General features: G+C 38.5%; 1 protein-coding gene across 2 annotated transcripts in view; it reads right to left on the bottom strand.

The window, feature by feature from the left end:
* Window positions 1-18,133, bottom strand: part of LOC100248877 (protein GLUTELIN PRECURSOR ACCUMULATION 3) — an 89,306-nt gene extending 71,173 nt beyond the window's left edge. For both annotated transcript variants that reach the window (XM_019224530.2, XM_002267781.4), the window contains exons 1-2: window positions 17,980-18,133; window positions 17,673-17,770 (exon numbers count right to left, since the gene is read on the bottom strand). In XM_019224530.2, the coding sequence (XP_019080075.1) occupies window positions 17,673-17,770; window positions 17,980-18,041 (160 nt within the window). In that variant the 5' untranslated portion in view covers window positions 18,042-18,133. The remainder of the gene's footprint in view (window positions 1-17,672; window positions 17,771-17,979) is intronic.
* Window positions 18,134-18,983: the final 850 nt, after the last annotated feature.

The raw sequence follows: 18,983 nt of genomic DNA, 5'->3' as shown, positions 1-18,983 counted from the left end.
ACCTGAGACCGGGCTTCTGGCAAGTTCGAATTGCAGCAGGAGATGAAGGGAAAACCACTTGTGTAACTCGGTATGGATCATACGAGTTTCTGGTAATGCCTTTTGGCTTGACAAATGCTCCTGCTACATTCTGTAATTTGATGAATGATGTTCTGTTTGATTATTTGAATGCCTTTGTGGTGGTGTATCTAGATGACATTGTAGTTTACAGTAAAACTCTAACAGAACATGAGAAGCACTTAAGATTGGTGTTTCAGAGATTGAGGGAGAATAGGCTTTATGTGAAGCCAGAGAAATGTGAGTTTGCTCAGGAGAAGATCACATTTCTAGGACATAAGATCAGTGCAGGATTGATTAGGATGGACAAGGGTAAGGTGTAGGCTATAATGGAGTAGACAGTCCCTACCAAAGTGACGGAGTTGCGGTCCTTCCTTGGCTTGGCCAACTACTACAGAAGGTTCATTAAGGGGTATTCCAAGAGGGTGTCTCCCCTTACTGACCTGTTGAAGAAGGACAACTCATGGGACTGGAGCATGCAGTGTCAGATGGCCTTTGAAGGCTTGAAGGAAGCCATCTCCACTGAGCCTGTGTTGCGGTTGCCAGACCTGGACTTACCCTTTGAAGTCCAAACAGATGCCTCTAATAGAGCCTTGGGTGGAGTCTTGGTGCAGGAAGGGCACCCTGTGGCATTTGAAAGCAGGAAGCTGAATAATGCAGAGCAAAGGTACTCCACTCACGAGAAGGAGATGACTGTTGTGGTGCATTGTCTGTAGCAGTGGAGGCATTACTTGCTGGGAAGTATCTTCACAGTGGTCACGGACAATGTGGCCAACACCTTCTTCAAGACTCAGAAGAAGCTGAGTCCCAGACAGGCGCAATGGCAGGAGTTCCTGGCCGACTTCAAATTCGAGTGGCTGCATCGACCAGGAAGGCATAACACTGTGGCTGATGCCTTGAGTAGGAAGGAGGTAATTGCCTACATAACGACCCTCTCTAAAGTCATCTCTGACTTCAATGAGAAGATTAAGCTAGCTGCGGAGCAGGATGCTGCATATGGTAGACTGAAGCAGCAAGTAAAAGAGGGAGTGATCAGAAGGTATTGGCTAGAGGGTGACCTCCTTGTGGCAAAAGGAGGAAGATGATATGTCCCTACAGGTGGCCTGAGGAAGGATTTGTTGAGGGGAAACCCATGATTCGAAGTGGGCAGGTCATCCCGGAGAAGAGAGGACTCTGGCGCTGCTAGCCAGATCCTATTACTGGCCTAAGATGGGTGAGGATGTTCAAGCATATGTGAAGTCATGTCTGGTCTGTCAGATGGACAAGACCGAAAGGAAGAAGGCTGCAGGGTTGCTGCAGCCCCTCCCCATTCCAGAGAGACCTTGGGAGAACATTTCCATGGATTTTATCACTGGATTCCCAAAGGTTCGTGATTTCAAATCTGTCTTTGTTGTGGTAGATAGATTTTCCAAGTATGCTGTGTTTATACCTGCCCCTGAAGCTTGCCCTGCGGAGGAAGCTGCCAAGTTGTTTTTTAGTAATGTGGTGAAACATTTTGGGTTGCCTAAGGACATAGTCAGTGATCGAGATACACGATTCACAGGCCGGTTTTGGGTTGAGCTGTTCAGACTCTTGGGTTCAGAGTTGAAATTCTCAACCGCCAACCATCCTCAAACTGATGGACAGACGGAGAGGATCAATGCCTTGCTGGAAGAGTACCTCAGGCACTATGTGACAGCAACACAAAAGAACTGGGTGGACTTAATGGATACTGCTCAGTTGTGCTACAACTTGCAGAGAAGCTCAGCAACAGGGACGAGTCCCTTTGAGCTAGCTATTGGGGTGCAGCCACGGATGCCTTTGGAGATGGCTAAGCAAAAAGCTGGAGGAAGTAATCCAGCAGCATACAAGTTGGCTCAGTCCCGGCAGGAGATGTTCGATGAAGCCCGGGACAGTCTAGAGAAGGCAGCTAGACGGATGAAGAAGTATGCGGATCGTGACCGCAGACCATTGGAATTTCAGGTTAGGGACAGGGTCCTCCTGTAATTGACTCCTCAGATCTGGAAGAGGATCAGCAGCAAGACAAGGCAGATGGGTCTAATTCCAAAGTATGACGGACCATTCGAGGTGATCAAACGAGTTGGGCAAGTGGCCTACATGTTGAAGCTGCCTGAAAGGCTCAAGCTTCACCCGACTTTCCATGTGAGCTTTCTAAAGCCTTACCATGAGGATCCGAATGCAGAGAGGGTGCAGACAAAGCGAGCCCCTCCCTTGGTCATGAAACAATTTGATCGGGAGATAGAGAAGATCTTGGATCACAGGACCATGGGACACAGCAGAAAGACCCGGCGAACTGATTTCTTGGTTCAATGGAAGGGGATTTCAGAAACCGAAACTTCATGGGAAAGAGATGTTACTTTATGGCAATTTGAGAAGGAGGTTCAGGCATACTGGCAGTCTAAGTCGACGAGGGCGTCGACTTCAACAGGCGGGGGTGAATTGTCAGCCCTTTAGCCACTTGATTCAGATCCGGGTGGAATGTCGGCGGACAGGCGCCGGATGTGAGATATCCGGAGAAGGTGGAATGTCGGCCGGACAGAATGGCGGCTGTGAGACATCCGGATAAGGGATTCCCCGTCCGGGTGGAATGAGGGATTCCCGTCCGGGTGGAATGAGGGATTCCCGTCCGGGTGTAATGAGGGATTCCCGTCCGGGTGTAATGAGGGATTCCCGTCCGAGTGGAATGAGGGAGAATTTCCGTCCGGGTGAAATGAGCGATGCCACGTGTCGCAAGGGGCCGGATCCACAGTGGGTGGTTGTGCAAGCAGTTGAGGGCAGTTCTGGCCAGTTGCATGATCACCTAGTTGGCTCCAAGATTTGAATTGAGAGAATTCAAATGTGTAACTGCAAATGAGTCATTTAAATAGGGCTCCTGTAGCCTTAAAACAGGGGGTGAGAGTTGGGGAAAGGGTTCCTTCTCGTATGCCTTGGGTAAGTGCATTGTACTCTGGTTCAAGAAGCAATTTTGTCTTGTAAGAGTGATTAATACAAGTTGGGAAAGGATTTTCCTGTAACCTCGTGTGTCCCTGTTGCTTTGATTTCTGTATTCTACTCTGTTCTTCTAAACGTTGGGAAGGGAAGGTTGGCTAAGGATGGGTCCATAGCATCGCGCACTCATAAGAAAAATTTAAGGTGATTTTCGAGGGTGTGACACAAGGCCTCTACTTACATGGTCAAGCCAAATCTGGCTAGCTTGGAAAATGCTCTAACCATCCTCCCCTCAAAATCTCTAAATGTTTACACAAGAAGAATCACACAATTTTAAATCAATGATTAGTTGCTTAACCCTCCAATATTTCAATTCTTAACTACCCGGGAATCATAAATATTAGGCACCTTACCCCAGGGAAACATTACATCTAGTAGGGATAGCTATAACATTATAAGCTACCCCCAATTGCGGAAATATTCAAAGATGCTCTCAGCTTAATGCAATATGCCCATAGGATTGGATCTGTAGCTCATTAGTCAAACATAAACTATTAGATAAGAGCTTTAAACTCTCCCATCATATAAACATATCGGTGTCACTAAGAAATAGAAATAAAAAGAAGAATGCACATAGAGTATGCAACAGAAAGAGAACCAAGATCAAGCATCAACTAATTCCACACCCTCACTAAAGAAAGAGAGAAATGCAAACAAATGAATGAACTTATACTTTGTATATTCGGTATGTGGACTCCATTAACATAATTAAACATAAAAAGAAAAATGCTTCTACACATAATGAAGAATTTCTGAACTCCTTTATTGATAATGAATCGGTACACACCATACACATATATATACACAAATGACTGAATAAGAAACAATCAATCTAGCTTAATTCTCTCCTAAAATTAGGAAACTAAATCATAAGGAAATATCCTAAATGATCTCTCCTTTTTTATTCCTAAATTAAAGTCCTAACTTTGGCATTATTTCAACACTCCCCCTCAAGCTGGAGAATATATATCATATAATCCCAGCTTGCAAGTTAAGTCTTCGAAGTTAGGTCTAGGTAAAGCTTTGGTGAGGATGTCTGCGGTTTGGTGCTTGGTAGGAACATAGTTTAATTTGACCGTCTCACTAGTCACCTTCTCTATGATAAAGTGTCTGTCAATCTCAACATGCTTGGTCCTGTCATGATGCACGGGGTTCTTTGCTATGCTTATAGCTGCCTGATTATCACACATCATCAGAATTGGAGATGAACTCGTTTGTCCCAGTTCACTAAGAACCCTTTTTATCCAAATCCCTTCACAGATTCCCTGTGCAAGAGCTCTGTACTCAGCTTCTGCACTACTTCTGGCTACAACTGATTGCTTCTTACTCCTCCAGGTAACAAGATTTCCCCAGACAAAAGAACAATATCCGGAAGTGGACCGCCTGTCAATGATGTTTCCTGCCCAATCCGCATCTGAGTATACTTCAGTGTCACGGTTCTCTGTCTTTCTGAAGAATAGGCCTTTCCCTGGTGTCATTTTTAAATATCTAAGAATCCTGTAGACTGCTTCCATGTGTTCCTCAGTGGGGCTGTGCATGAATTGACTTACAGCACTCACTGCAAAGCCAATATCTGGCCGAGTGTGTGAGAGATAAATCAAGCGCCCGACAAGCCTCTGATATCTCCCCCTGTCTACCGGTGTACTTTCTTTCTCGATACCAAGTTTCTTCTGACTATCCATAGGAGTATCAATTGGTTTGCATCCAAGCATACCGGTCTCCTTAAGAAGATCGAGTATGTATTTTCTTTGAGAGACTACGATTCCTTTCCTTGATCTAGCCACTTCCATACCAAGGAAATATTTCAAATTTCCAAGGTCTTTAACTTCAAACTCTTCTGACAAATACTTCTTCAAATTCTGTAACTCCCCCATATCATTTCCAGATAGAATAATATCATCGACATAGACTATCAATATGGCCAATTTCCCGGCATGAGATTTCTTGACAAATAGAGTATGATCAGCCTGACCTTGTTTGTAGCCCAACTTCAGGACTGCTTTTGTGAATCTATCAAACCAGGCTCGAGGAGATTGTTTAAGGCCGTACAATGATTTTTGGAGTTTGCAAACCTGATTCTTTGCCATACTTTCTTCGAAACCAGGTGGTATTTCCATGTAGACTTCCTCTTCTAGGTCCCCATTTAGAAACGCATTTTTTATGTCCAGTTGTTGCAAGCACCAATCTTGATTGACAGCCAATGAGAGAAGGATCCTGATAGTGTTCAGTTTTGCAACAGGAGCAAAAGTCTCCTGATAGTCTATCCCATAGGATTGTGTAAACCCTCTAGCTACCAAACGAGCCTTGAATCTTTCGACTGATCCATCTGCTTTGTATTTTATGGTGAAAATCCACTTGCACCCCACAGGCCTCTTCCCAACCGGCAAATCTGTGATAGTCCACGTCCCATTCTTCTCAAGTGCATCAATCTCATCTTGTACTGCCTTCTTCCATTCTGAAATTTTTAATGCCTCTTGTATTGTGTTGGGAACCTGAGTATCATCAAGAGAAGTAGCAAATGCTCTGTAAGATGGTGATAACCCTTCATACGTAACATAATTCCCAATTGGATGATCTGTACATCTCCTAACACCCTTCCTCAATGCAATTGGCAAAGTAGAATCATCAATGCTGGGAATTAACACCTCTCCAGCCCTATCCTCACCTATGTTCTCTTCAGGAAGACTTGAATTGGAGTCAATATATTGGCCACATGTTGACTGTGATCCGTGCTCTAATTCCTGTCTTTTCCTCCTCCTGATGTAAACTTGTAAGTTCTCATTAGCAAGTTGTGGGGCTATAGGTTGAATAGGCATGGGAGACTGGATGGTCACGGGAGAAGGAACATTTGTGTGCTGGGCTGGCTGAACTGATGGCGGCATGGGTGTGGACAACTCAGTGGGCGCGAATTGGGAAGGATTTGGTGACTCTGAGTGAAAAGAAGGTACACCATCAAGAAAAGACTCCCAAACTTGATGTTCATTCATGCTCTCCCCCTGAACATGAGATTTGGGATAGAAGAAGACATGTTCAAAGAAAGAGACGTCCATGGTGGTGTAAAATCTTTTGTTGGTTGGAGAATAGCATTTGTACCCTTTTTGGGTTGGAGAATACCCTAGAAAAATGCACTTATTTGCTCGAGGAGCAAATTTGCTACGATTTTGAGGATACACATGAACGAATGCCGTACAACCAAATACTTTGAGTGGTAAATCAGAAGAGGCGGCATGGGTGTGAGGAAACTGTTTTAAGAAAAGTTGACGTGGGGATTGAAAGGTAAGCACTCTGGATGGCATACGGTTAATCAAATAGGTAGCTGTGAGAATAGCTTCCCCCCAGAAATAGTTTGGAACATTAGAGGAAAACATAAGGCACCGGGCAACCTCCAAGAGATGTCTATTCTTGCGTTCGGCCACCCCATTTTGTTGTGGGGTGTCAACACAAGAACTTATGTGGATAATGCCATGATTTTGAAGATAAGTACTGAGACTACTAGTAAAGTATTCCTTTGCATTATCTGACTTGAGGACTTGTATTTTGGAATTGAATTGATTTTGAACCATACGATTGAAGGTTTGAAAAATGTGCCCGACCTCTGACTTTTCTTTCATAAGGAAAACCCATGTTACCCGAGTATGATCATCAACGAATGTCACAAACCATCGAGTGCCAGAAATATTTTTTATCCGGGAGGGACCCCACACATCACTATGTACTAGAGAGAAAACAGTCGAAGGTTTGTATGGGATTTGAGGATATACTGTTCGAGTATGCTTTGCAAACTGACAAATTTCACAGTGATAAGATGCTGGATTTTTATTGATAAATAATCTGGGAAACAATTTTGCAAGGTAAACAAAGCTAGGATGACCAAGGCGATAGTGTAACATTATAATCTCACTATCTTTATTGACCTTAGAATTTGACACAGAATTGAAAGACTCTGACATACTCTGAGACTGTACGCAACTTGCTTGAGAGACTTGGTTGGAGAATTGGCCACATGAAAGGAGGTAGAGCCCGGAACACAGTTCAGCACTGCCAATCATCTTCCCCGATTTCAAGTCCTGAAAAACACACAAGTTTGGATAGAATTTAGTAACACATTGGAGATCATGAGCCAATTTACTAATGGACAAAAGATTGCAATCCAAGTTTGGAACATGGAGGACAGAGTCAAGATATAAGTCTTTAGTAAGTTTTATAGAACCTGTCCCGGCAATTTTTGACTTTGAACCATCAGCAATATGGACGGATGAATGACCATTACTTGGCTTGTAATTTTGAAGAATGGCAGCATCTCCTGTCATGTGATCAGAAGCACCTGTGTCTACTATCCACGGCCTCATTCCTCCTCGATTAGCAGTGAAGGCTACACCGGTAGTACTGCCACTGCCAACTTGGCTTAATAATTTCTGTAGCATCTCCATCTGCTCTTTGTTGAATGGACTCGGCTCGGGAACAGAGGTGCTCTCAGAGTTGGCAGCCACGTGTGCTCTGCCATCTCTGTCAAACCGTGGCTTTGGTTTCCAATCAGCAGGTTTGCCATGAAGTTTCCAGCAAGTCTCCTTATAATGGCCTGGTTTCTTACAATAATCACACCAAGGCCTATCCCGTTTCTGACGATCTCCACCACTACTATTAAATGACCGAGCCGCAAGGGCAGAGGCATCCAATGTTGGGGCAGGTTGCTCTTTTGATCCCATCATCACTTTCTTTCTACTTTCTTCACGTCTAACCTCTGAAAAAGCCTCCCTGAGACTTGGCAGGGGTTTAATGCCCATGATTCGGCCTCTAACATCATCCAATTCCCTGTTTAGTCCTAGGAAGAACTTGAACAGTCTCTTTTGTTCCACAATTTGCCTGTATGTTGCTGCATCATCCGAACATTTCCATGAGTGAGTCTCAAATAAGTCAAGTTGCTGCCAATACCTTGTGAGTGTGTTGTAATACTGAGTAACTGACTGCTCTCCTTGGCGGAAGTCATGTAGAGCTGATTCAACCTGAAACAGTTCTGAAGTATTTTCAGAACTTGAGTAAGTTTCTTTGGCTGCATCCCATATGTCCTTTGCAGTCCCAAACAGCAAGAAATTTTCGCCTATGTCATTGTTCATGGAATTGATAAGCCATGACATGATCATGCTGTTTTCAATCTTCCACTTCCTGAAACCCGGTTCTGTAGTTTCTGGCATGACTGCTTCTCCAGTGAGGTACTCATCCTTTCCTTTACCGCAAATGAACAGCAACACAGATTGTGACCACTGTAAATAGTTATGGCCATTTAATTTGTGTCCTGTGATGAGAATAGGAGAGGAATCATTGCCACCAAGGTTTGGAATTTCAGATCTGCCCCCTGATTCTGGTGACGTGACGCTGGATACTTGTGATGATGCCTTTCCGTATTTTGTCATGGACCGGAAAGGTAGAAGAACACTTTTCAAGGCACGTGCAGGGACTGGAGTTGAGAAAAAATAGCCGAAGGACGCCGGAAAATCTGATCAGAGGGCCCGCGGAAGCAAAAGAACCCCAAAAGAGGCACGTGCAGGGCTCGGATTGCACAAACAGGTAGGAAGGGTGGCTGGTCGGCGTCAGGCGAGCCTGGAGGAGGAAGCGCGTCGCCGGAAAGTGGCTCACGCGCCCTCACGCGCCGGCGCGTGAGATGCAGTCGCCGGCCGGAAAAACGCGCGTGGGCGGCGCGTGGATGGGTTTCTGGTTCCGGTGCTTTGGGACAAATTGGAGATCTCCTCCAGGCGCTCCTTGCGGTGTAGAAAAAAACCGTCGCCGGGAAGTTCGCCGGAAAAATTCGCCGGAAAAGTTCGCCGGAAAAGTTGCCGGCGGTGAGTGTTTTCTGACGACTATTCGACTGACTGGAAAGTGTTTTCTCCCTTGGCTCTGAGAACAGGGACTGATGGCCGGAATGAGAGAGAGAGAGAGAGATGATCGGATTGAGATATGGCCAGAAAGATTTGGCCGGAATGAGTGATGGCCTGAATAAGAGGTGGCCAGAAGGGATTAGGGTTTCAGAAAACTGGCTCTGATACCATGAAGAATTTCTGAACTCCTTTATTGATAATGAATCGGTACACACCATACACATATATATACACAAATGACTGAATAAGAAACAATCAATCTAGCTTAATTCTCTCCTAAAATTAGGAAACTAAATCATAAGGAAATATCCTAAATGATCTCTCCTTTTTTATTCCTAAATTAAAGTCCTAACTTTGGCATTATTTCAACACATAACATTCTCCAACCTGTTTATATCCAAGTCCTACACTGCCCTTCAATATTCCTGCTTTAGAGAATGCCATTCTTTCATTTGCTTGAGACAAATCCAAAGACAAATTCTAAAGCAGGGTAAAACATGCTTTAGAAAATATCTCAGACCTACAAATTCCAGAAGGAACCAAAGGAGTCATTCCACTTCACTCTTCAAATTCCAAAAGTAACAGGGGATTTTCACTTCTCCACTTACAACCAATCTGTGCAAATTAAAAATAAAAAACAGAGAATAAAATGTAGCTTAAAGAGAAACATCCCAAAATCAACATCACCCAAAATTTAGCTAGCCACATTACGAATCTACAATTTTGTCTTAGGGAATAAGGGCCTAAGTTTAAAGACTTATACACCCAAAAACCATAATGGCATATAGCCTCATAAGAATTCCATCCATTAGTGCCCTCTTCATATTGAGTCCAAATAAAAATCCTCTATGGTCTGTCTGCATTCTCCCAAAACCTCAACAGCCACCTTTTTTACCTCACTGAAGGTCTTAATGTATACACAAACACACACACACACCAATAAGCAGTCTCTTCAAAATTTTCCATCTATTAACAAACCATGCTCAGTTTCTAAACAGGAAAAGGGAAGCGTGGGCAAACTAGCAAGAGAGAGTCCCTTGTAAGAATAATTCTCCCACCTTAAAATGATAATTGCCCTCTAATAAGAAGATCTAATCTCACATGACCATAAGACTAATTCCCCACACCAAAGTAGCTTGAAAAGAGCCCCCTAGAAGAATACAAGAAGTTGGAAAGGAGATGAGCCATTCAACAACTAAACTCTCAAACTAGCCTGTCCAGGTTCAGAAACTTTTTTTTTCCAATAGGCAAATAGAAAAAATTTTAGAAGACACTAAAAAGTGGTTGCACAACCTTGTTACACAACAAGCATACAATGAATACCAAAAGGAAAGGAAGATAATAGATTGGGAAAAGACCATAGCCCACAGCCATCCTATCTAAGAAAGAAAGATAGACTCCCTTCCCCTAGCAAATTCTTTGACTAAAACAAAATTTAAGAAATAAGTTTTTTAGGTTTAGCAATGGCAACTCTAAGGCTTCAAAACTTATTTGATTATGCTCTGTCCAAGGATCTTAGAATAAACTTAAAGGAGTCATTCTCCATATTTTCCTCCTCTTTCCTAGAAAGCATCCATACCAGCTAGACATCTTCACTAACTTTGGCAACAACCCCCAAGAGACACCATAAGTAAAGAATAGTAGAGACTATAAACTATGAGATACCACAATGAATAAGGAGATGATTAGCTGAAGCCTGTTCCAATCAAAGCATACTCCAACAAATTGATACACAATCCTAAAGTTATTTCAAAGCATCATAAGGTAGATGCAAAAATATTAAATTGGCTCCGCAAGGCATAGAATAAACCAATGTGTCTAATTAAAAATAAATAAAAATGACCAAGGTGTCATATGTAAATTAAAAGCAGGTTATAGGACCTAGGCATTAATGAACACCATCCCCCACTTTGCACAAAAAGATGATTAGCACATCTCTCATGACACAAAAGAATGAAAGGAGAAAATCAGTCCCTTAATAAATCCCCTTATATATTATTTAAGTCAGGTTCTCAATTGAAGGAGATCATCCACATGGGAGGGTTTAGGAGTCCTCTAAGAGGATAGCAAAACAAATTGAGGTGAGGAAGATTAGAAGAGTGGGAAGGTCTCATTTCCACAACAGGAACAAAGTAAAAATTTCACTAAGATACTCATGGTGTCACCACCATATTTGAGGTACTTAAGCATATGCTTAGAGGTAGGCATCCATGCCCAAACATTATAATATTGCATGGCAAGACAAGATAAGGAGATAGCATGGAAGAAAGTACTAACACAACCATGCATTATAATAGAAAGGAAGAAAACACCAAATGTCATGCTAATGGTGTGGTTCAAAGTCTTGGTATTGATCATTGACTAGGGAAGTCCTAAGGATCATCAATCTCAGTACCTCTGATCGATATCAAACGATATGCATAATATATTAATATAGAAAAAAAAATCTAAAAAAGTTCATAAAATTATCTGAAAAATAAATACAATTACATAGGCTAAAAATTTGATAAAATAGACTTTTATCGCATTTAACAATTTAAATGGTCATAAAAGCACACTCAGGAAAGTTTTACCTTTGGCATTAGGTTATCTTGAGTATCTATGGGATACATCACATCATTGCCCCTGGAAAGTCATTGCACATATTCTCCAAGTTTTTCTACACACACTCACCCTATATTAGGTGATAAGACTAGAATTCTTTTCTGGGAAGATTTGTGGTGGGAGGAACAACCATTATGCTTACAATTTCCAAGAATTTTTAGAGTCACCACAACTAAAAACCTTTCAATTTCAGCCATATTGGGTAATGATACTTCTATGTCTTGGGATCTTATCTTTCACCACAATCTAACAGATGTGGAGACTGAGGATCTTGAAAGACTAATGTCTTTAGTTTCTCATGTTCATTTGACTCCTTCTATTCCAGATGTGAAAGCTTAGATTCCATCATCTTCAAGTCTCAGTAAAATCCTTTCTTTTAGCTTTATCCAACTTCTCAAATTCTACTCCTTTCTACCTAGCTAACTTATTGTGGAAATAAAGAGTCCCCTCTAAGGTCATGGCCTTCACCTAGTTAGTGGCGCATAAAAAGGTAAATACCAATGACATACTACAGTTGAGAAGACCTTTCAAAACCCTCTACCCTGATTGGTGCATCCTTTGTAGGTGGAGGAGTGAGACGGTTGATCATCTCTTCGTACATTGTCCGATTACTTTGGGATTGTGGCATAGGATTTTCCCACAGGCAAGGATAACATGGGTGGGTTTAGCCAAGCAGTATTCATGATATGATGGTGATTTCTTTCAAGTGTTTTGAAAACTCTATTAGAGGTAAGTCTCTTTGGAGTATTGTGTGTCTCTCTTTGTTGTGGATTGTGTGGAGACAGAGGAACGCTAGGATTTTTTAGGACACTTGGAAGACATCGGAGATGATGTGGGATGCATTTCATTTCTTTGTTTCTTTTTTAGCTTACTGTACAAACATTTTTAAAATCTATTCTTTGAGTGTAATTCAACTCAGTTGGTTTTCGATTTGCACACCTTAGGGTAGGGTCTACAGGACCAGGAGTTGTTACACTTGTATAGGCTTTTTGTACATTTTGTATAGCCCCTTGTTTATTAGGTTTGTATTTCACGAGGAGGATTTCTCATCCTTAACATATTTTATTTATTCTTAATTAATACATATGTTTGTTTCTAATCAAAAAAAAAAAAAAGGTCATAAAAGCATGCATTTGGATCAATCTTTAATATTGAAATTTCTTTTAAGGAAAAGTGGGGGTCTTTTTTTTTTTTTTTGATATACAATCTTACCCAATCCCAAAATAGATACAAAAAAGAACTTTTTAAAGAATGATCTGAACATTCACAATTCTCAAAGGCTCTCCTATTTCTTTCCCTCCAAATAGACCAAAAAAGGCATAACAGAGCAACCTTCCAAGCCTTTTTCCTTTTTCTACCAATAAGAAAGCCTCCCCAACTCAAGAGTAAACCTCTCATCAAAGTGTGCATCACCCATTGAACACCGAATAAAGCAAAAAAAAAGCTGCCACAATATATGAGCTTTCGGGCAATGAAGAAGAATATGGACACTTGTTTCTTCTTCCTCTTTGCACATGTAGCATCTATTAGGCATCTTCCACCCCCTCTTTTTGAGTTGATCTAGAGTCAATATCTTGACACAAGTTGCCTCCCAAGCAAAGAAGTTGACTCTAACAGGGACCCAGGAGTTCCAGATCATACTGTGAGGAAAACGATTCACTCCCCTACTAGCCAAGGATGAGTAGAAGGACCTAACAGAAAAAATACCACTCTTTGTGTCAACCCACTCCTCTAAATCCTCGGTATCCATAGAAATAGAATGATCATATAGCCTCTCAAATAAGATGTCTACCTCCTCCAGCTCCCAATCATTCAGTTGTCTAATAAACTTAGGATTCCAACTACCACTTTTAGGGAAAAGTAGGTTTTGACTCACTAATATGAAAATATATGAAAAAAAGAACTCCAAATTTTTTAAATTAGTATTATTTTCATCTATTTAAAAATAATTTGAAATACATGCACTTTTTAATAAGTCATCTAATTATTCCCTAAAATGCCCTTTTACTTGTCATGTCATCAACATCAATTGACAACTAAGCCCTTCCACGTTTCTTTTTAGATTTATTATTATTATTATTATTATTATTATTATTATTATTATTATTATTATTTGAGATTTTTTTTTTCCTCTAGAAAAAAACACCTCTTAGAAAAAGTGGAGACTTATTTTTTTCTTTATGAACAAACATCTCAAAAGGGAGGTAGTTTGAAGAGTGTGGACATTAGAAATAGTGAAAAAAAAATCTCAAACATAATAATAATAAATCTAAAAGGAAGGGAAATATTTATGTAAAGGAGTCTAGTTATGTTAATGAAAAGGGCATTTTAGAGAATAATTAGATAACTCACTAAAAAGTGAATGTATTTCAAATTATTTTTAAATAGAAGAAGATAATACTGATTTAAAAAATTTAAGGTTCCTTTTTCCATGTATTTTCATATTCAAAGGGTTTTAGGCCTTTATGAGCTTTTAGCATATATTTTATAGAAGGGTTGAGCCTTAATATTCTATGAGTTATAATAGCATCTATCATCTATGTTTTTGTGAGTTTTTTACATAAATTTCATGAGTTTTGTATTAGGTCTTGACTTGGTAAAACCTTTTATGAAATAAGGGCTTAGTTGACTTTCAATTAATCTTTTAAATGGAAGGGAAAAAAAGAATGAGAAGAAAGAAGAAGAGAATTGTTGACTATCCAAGTGGTTGATATCATATATAATCATTATCTTATCATTGATAGATAAAAAAAAACATCACTGCAATTGGTGGACAAAGAAGAAGAAGAAGAAGAAGAATGGGTGAATATTAACATTGATATGGAGGATAATATATCAATTGGATATGATTAGATTTCTTGGAGGATCCTACTAGTGATAATGAAAACAATGTTGAAAATTATTTGATGAAAATATAAGCAAGAGCTAAAGTTGAGAAGAAAGAAAAAGAAACAAAATTAGAAACTATTAATAATGACAAATAATTAATTTAATTGTTATGAAGTTTACATCTTTTTCATTATTCAATTTTCTTATGACTTCATATATATTTTCTGTTTTTTTAATATTTTTTATTATTTATTTGTTTAAGTTGTGGCTTACTATGCCTCGTTCTGCCTCGAGGCTTACACCATACCTCATTTGGGCAAAATGCCTCAAAATCCCATAGCATTATCTAACCATGACCAATTGCTGAATACTAATACCCATTTCCAATTACAACATTATCATGCCTATTTTTGTATCTAATACAATTTTTTGATATTTGAAATTGCAGCATGCTAAATAAAAATTATTTTTTTCAAAAAATGAAAGGTAAAAATAATTAAAACAAAATTGTCAGATAGTTCATTTGAAAATAAGTATTTTAGAATTTTTAAAACATATTTTTCTAATTTAAAAAATGCAACCATTCTAAACTGATGCAATCTTTAAAAAAAAAAACTATTTTTCCTTTCAAATATATTGAAATTAAGTCAACTACAAACAATAAAGACTAGTTCATTTTACTTTTATTTGAACTAAAATAATATCCATTTTCATTTATAAATGACCTGCACATTCCCCTCATTTCTATTTATTTCAAATAAATCTACATATACATCACCATTTATATATAAACCAAATACCCATTGGTGATGAAAACTGAAAAAATAATATAGCTACTATCCAAGAAAACTACAACCAAGTTACTTCAAACACCATCCGAGTCAAGATTTCTTGAAGGAGAAATCTAGGAAAAACCCTTTGCTTAAACTGAAACCAAAAAGTTTTGGATAATCACTTAGTATATTTCTTTTGGAAAAATAATAGAAGTCCTCACAATAAGTAGGTTTTTTGTCTTTTATAATGCTAGCCCTCAACTACTTTTTGATGGTTTCCAAGATACAATTAGTAACCTTTATATATTCATTTACTATAGTTTTAATAAAACAAAAATAAAGATTGACATTTCGACTTCTAATTTAATAACAAACTTTTCCCATGCAAACCTTTTGACCATTCAAACTTGCTATCAATTTTCTATTAATGATTGCATCATTCTCTCCTCAGAAGAGCTCATCCTCGAGTTTTGTGTTCTTGAAGACTTCTTTTACTTTCTCACCAGTGTATGAATATAAATCCAACATGTTGAACAGTGAATCTATTCCCATATGTTTTGGCAGATCAACCACATAAGCAGCTTCCCCAATCTTCTTGTTGATTCTATAGGCCATATCCTTCTTTAGCTTAGCTTGAAATAAGAGCTAGTTGGAAATCTTTCCTTGACTAGGTACACCATCACCATGTCGCCTTCTTGGAAGCTTTGATTGCACCTCTTCTAATCTGCATATTTCTTATGCTTTGCATTCAACTCCTCAATCTTTAATCTACATTTTTCATGTGATCCTTCTTTAAGTCAACCATGCTTTCACCCTTTAAGCTATTTCTTCTCATTTCTAGTAAAAGAGCTAAATCATAGAGATGCAATGGTTGCCTCCCATAAACGACTTCAAAAGGACTTTTATCTATACTTCAATTCCTAGAATAGTTATAGGCAAATTCTGCTTGTACAACCATAGCTTCCCATTGCTTAGGATTTTCTCCAACTAAACAACTCAATGAATCTCCCAAACTTTTATTGACAAACTCAATTTGTCCATTCATTTGAGGGTGATAGGAAGTACTATATTGAAGCCTAAATCCAAGCTTCTTCCATAAAGTTCTCCAAAAAATTGAGAGAGAAACTTGGAGTCTTGATTTGGAACTCCATGCAATCGCAAAATCTCTCAAAAGTAGAGATTTGCTATATTTGATGAGCCACTTTTGAAAATTTGTCAACCACCACAAAGATGGAAACCATTCCCTATTGACTTCTAGGCAACCCACCACAAAGTCCATGCTTTCACCTTCCCAAGGAGTTACAAGAACTAGCAGTGGAGTATACAAACCTATATTCTGAACTTTTCTTTTTTATTCTTGGCATGTGTGACACCTTTTAACAAATTTTTACACATCCCTCCTCATTTTTGGCTAAAAGGACTTCTGTTCAATCATAGCATATGCCTCACCTTACCCAAAATGTCTACCTAAGCCTTCACCATGCATGTCTTAGATGATCTTTTCCCTCAAGGAGCAGTCTGGAACACAAAGTTGATTTCCTTTTAATAGGACGCCATCATTCAACAAATACTCTCTTGACTGCCCATTAGTACGATCATTCCAATTTGAACCAAAGAAAGGGTCATTAGCATAAGACTTTATATGCATATCTTGTAGAATATTTTGTTTACACTACACAGATCAATCAACCAGGTTGCACTTTCAGCTTCAAAGCAAGATTCCAGCTTCAGAGCAAGAATACTAATTGATCATAAAGTTACAAAACTAGATGATTACCAAGTACAATTGTTCTACATATGCCATCTTGCATCCAACAAACAAGGCCAAAATTAGTGACGAGCTACACAGATCATCAAGGTTCTTATAGGTGATATGAACTTCCTAGGCAAGGTGAGATATAGGCAATAACTGGGAAGTGCAAATGGAGTGCACACAGAGAGATTGCTATACTTCTAATATCAGGAGTATTGAATATGAGTTGGTATAGGTAAATCCAAAATAAATAAATAAATAAAATAAATTAAAAAAAAAAAACTAAGAAACACTCATCCAACACAAAATGAAGAAAATTTAAATCCGCAAATTATTAGTATTCATATCAACATGATAAGAAATGGAAACACAGAAAACACTTTTTTGTTTCCTTTTTTCAATTCAAATCACAATAAATTGATTATCGAAAGCAATATAAAAATTGTATTAAAAACAATTACACTATAATTTCATTGAAAATTCATTCAAACACTCAGCAATCCATCAAATAGACGCAACCAGAAAGAGGAAACCACAAATCATAGTACAGAAATTTCCAAAATCCTAACTTGTAACTATACAAAAAGGGAAAAAGAGAGACGAAAATAGAACTCCCCTCCAATAGAAAAATTAGCACTTAAAAATGAAACAGGAAATTAAATTCCTAGAAAGCATATTTCAGACAGTTAAGAATATTATGAAGAATTAGATTTACAAGGCCAGTTAACAAGGTCAAGCTGACCAAAAGTTAAAGCTCGTAGAAATCAATAATTGAAAAAAAAAATGGGAAAATACCAATATCATATACACAAAGGTCGCTGATAAATCTCTTGTCGACGAGGCCACCGAACACAACAATCTTAGATTTTCCGATATTTACAGCAGTGTGGCCGCTGAGGATGGAAAAGCAGGATAATGAGGATCATTAGAGAAGAACTCTCCGCTTTGTTTCTCGGGAAAATCAAGGTGGAGGGAATGCCAAAAAAATTGAAAATGATAAGAAAGAAGGCCGTTCTCTCTCAAACACATTTTTCTTTACTTTCCGGAGAAAGAAACGGAAAGGAAATAAAAGGAAGATCAAAATTAAAAGAGAGAGTGTTGCCTTCGACGTTGAGGAAGAGTCCCAGAGAAATCAGAGGGAGATGCTCGAACCCAATAATGCATTTTTGTTCCTGCTCTGCTGCTCTCTCTCCGTCTCTCTATCGCACTGACTACCTGCTCTCTGTGAAGCTAATGGGGGTCACCCCGCTTCCTCTTTTTCTCAAATCCCCGCGGGTGCAACCTGGTTCACTTGGGCCGACCCAATTAGACTCTTCAACGGGCTTTGAGGTTGGGCTTCCTTCAAAATTTCGGCTTTTTGGACAACTTTTTCATTTTAAATTTTGTGTGGGTGTTCTTGGATCAAATTGTTTATATTTACACCGATCTAAATTCTCATTACATCAACAATATTGAAAAATCAAGATAAGATGAGAATAAAATATCATTTTAGGAAATAATTATTTGAATTCTGAAAAAAAAACGTATGTATTTTTAAATATTTTTAAATAGAAGAAGAAAAAATTGATTTATAAAAATTGAAGTTAAATTTTTAAATTTTTTTTCAAATTAATAGATATATAAATGAAAAAGATATCAATGCATCATTTCTACATATACTATCCACATCAAATATTTTTTAAACTTTGCAAAAATATTAAAAATAAGTATATTTTAGTCATTATCTTTAAAAAAAATATTAATTAATCTCTTATATTAAATAAAATGTATTATAATTTTTTTAAATAATAAGTCATTTTATTTTTCAAATATTTCTATTTTAGTGCACTTTATTCTAATTTTTCCAAATATAAATCCTATTAATTCATCCACCTGAGTAATTTCAATAAGCCAAAAATACTCTTATTATTCTCTTCCATATGACACACCCTACCTATTCCTCATTTTTTCAAATATTTATTATAAAAATAGTTTAGAAAGCATTTAAAAAGTTCATGGGGGCATGTTCAACATGCATACATTAGACACTAAAAAGATGCTGGATCCCTCAGTGTTGCACATGTTTCTTACACTTCTTTTTTTTTTTTCCATCTTAACATTTTTAAT

The sequence above is a fragment of the Vitis vinifera genome, chromosome 13 (assembly GCF_030704535.1).
Source record: "Vitis vinifera cultivar Pinot Noir 40024 chromosome 13, ASM3070453v1".
Taxonomy (NCBI): Eukaryota; Viridiplantae; Streptophyta; class Magnoliopsida; order Vitales; family Vitaceae; genus Vitis; species Vitis vinifera.
The sequence above is the reverse complement of the archived record's forward strand: the minus strand, read 5'-3'. Positions and strand labels throughout refer to the sequence as shown.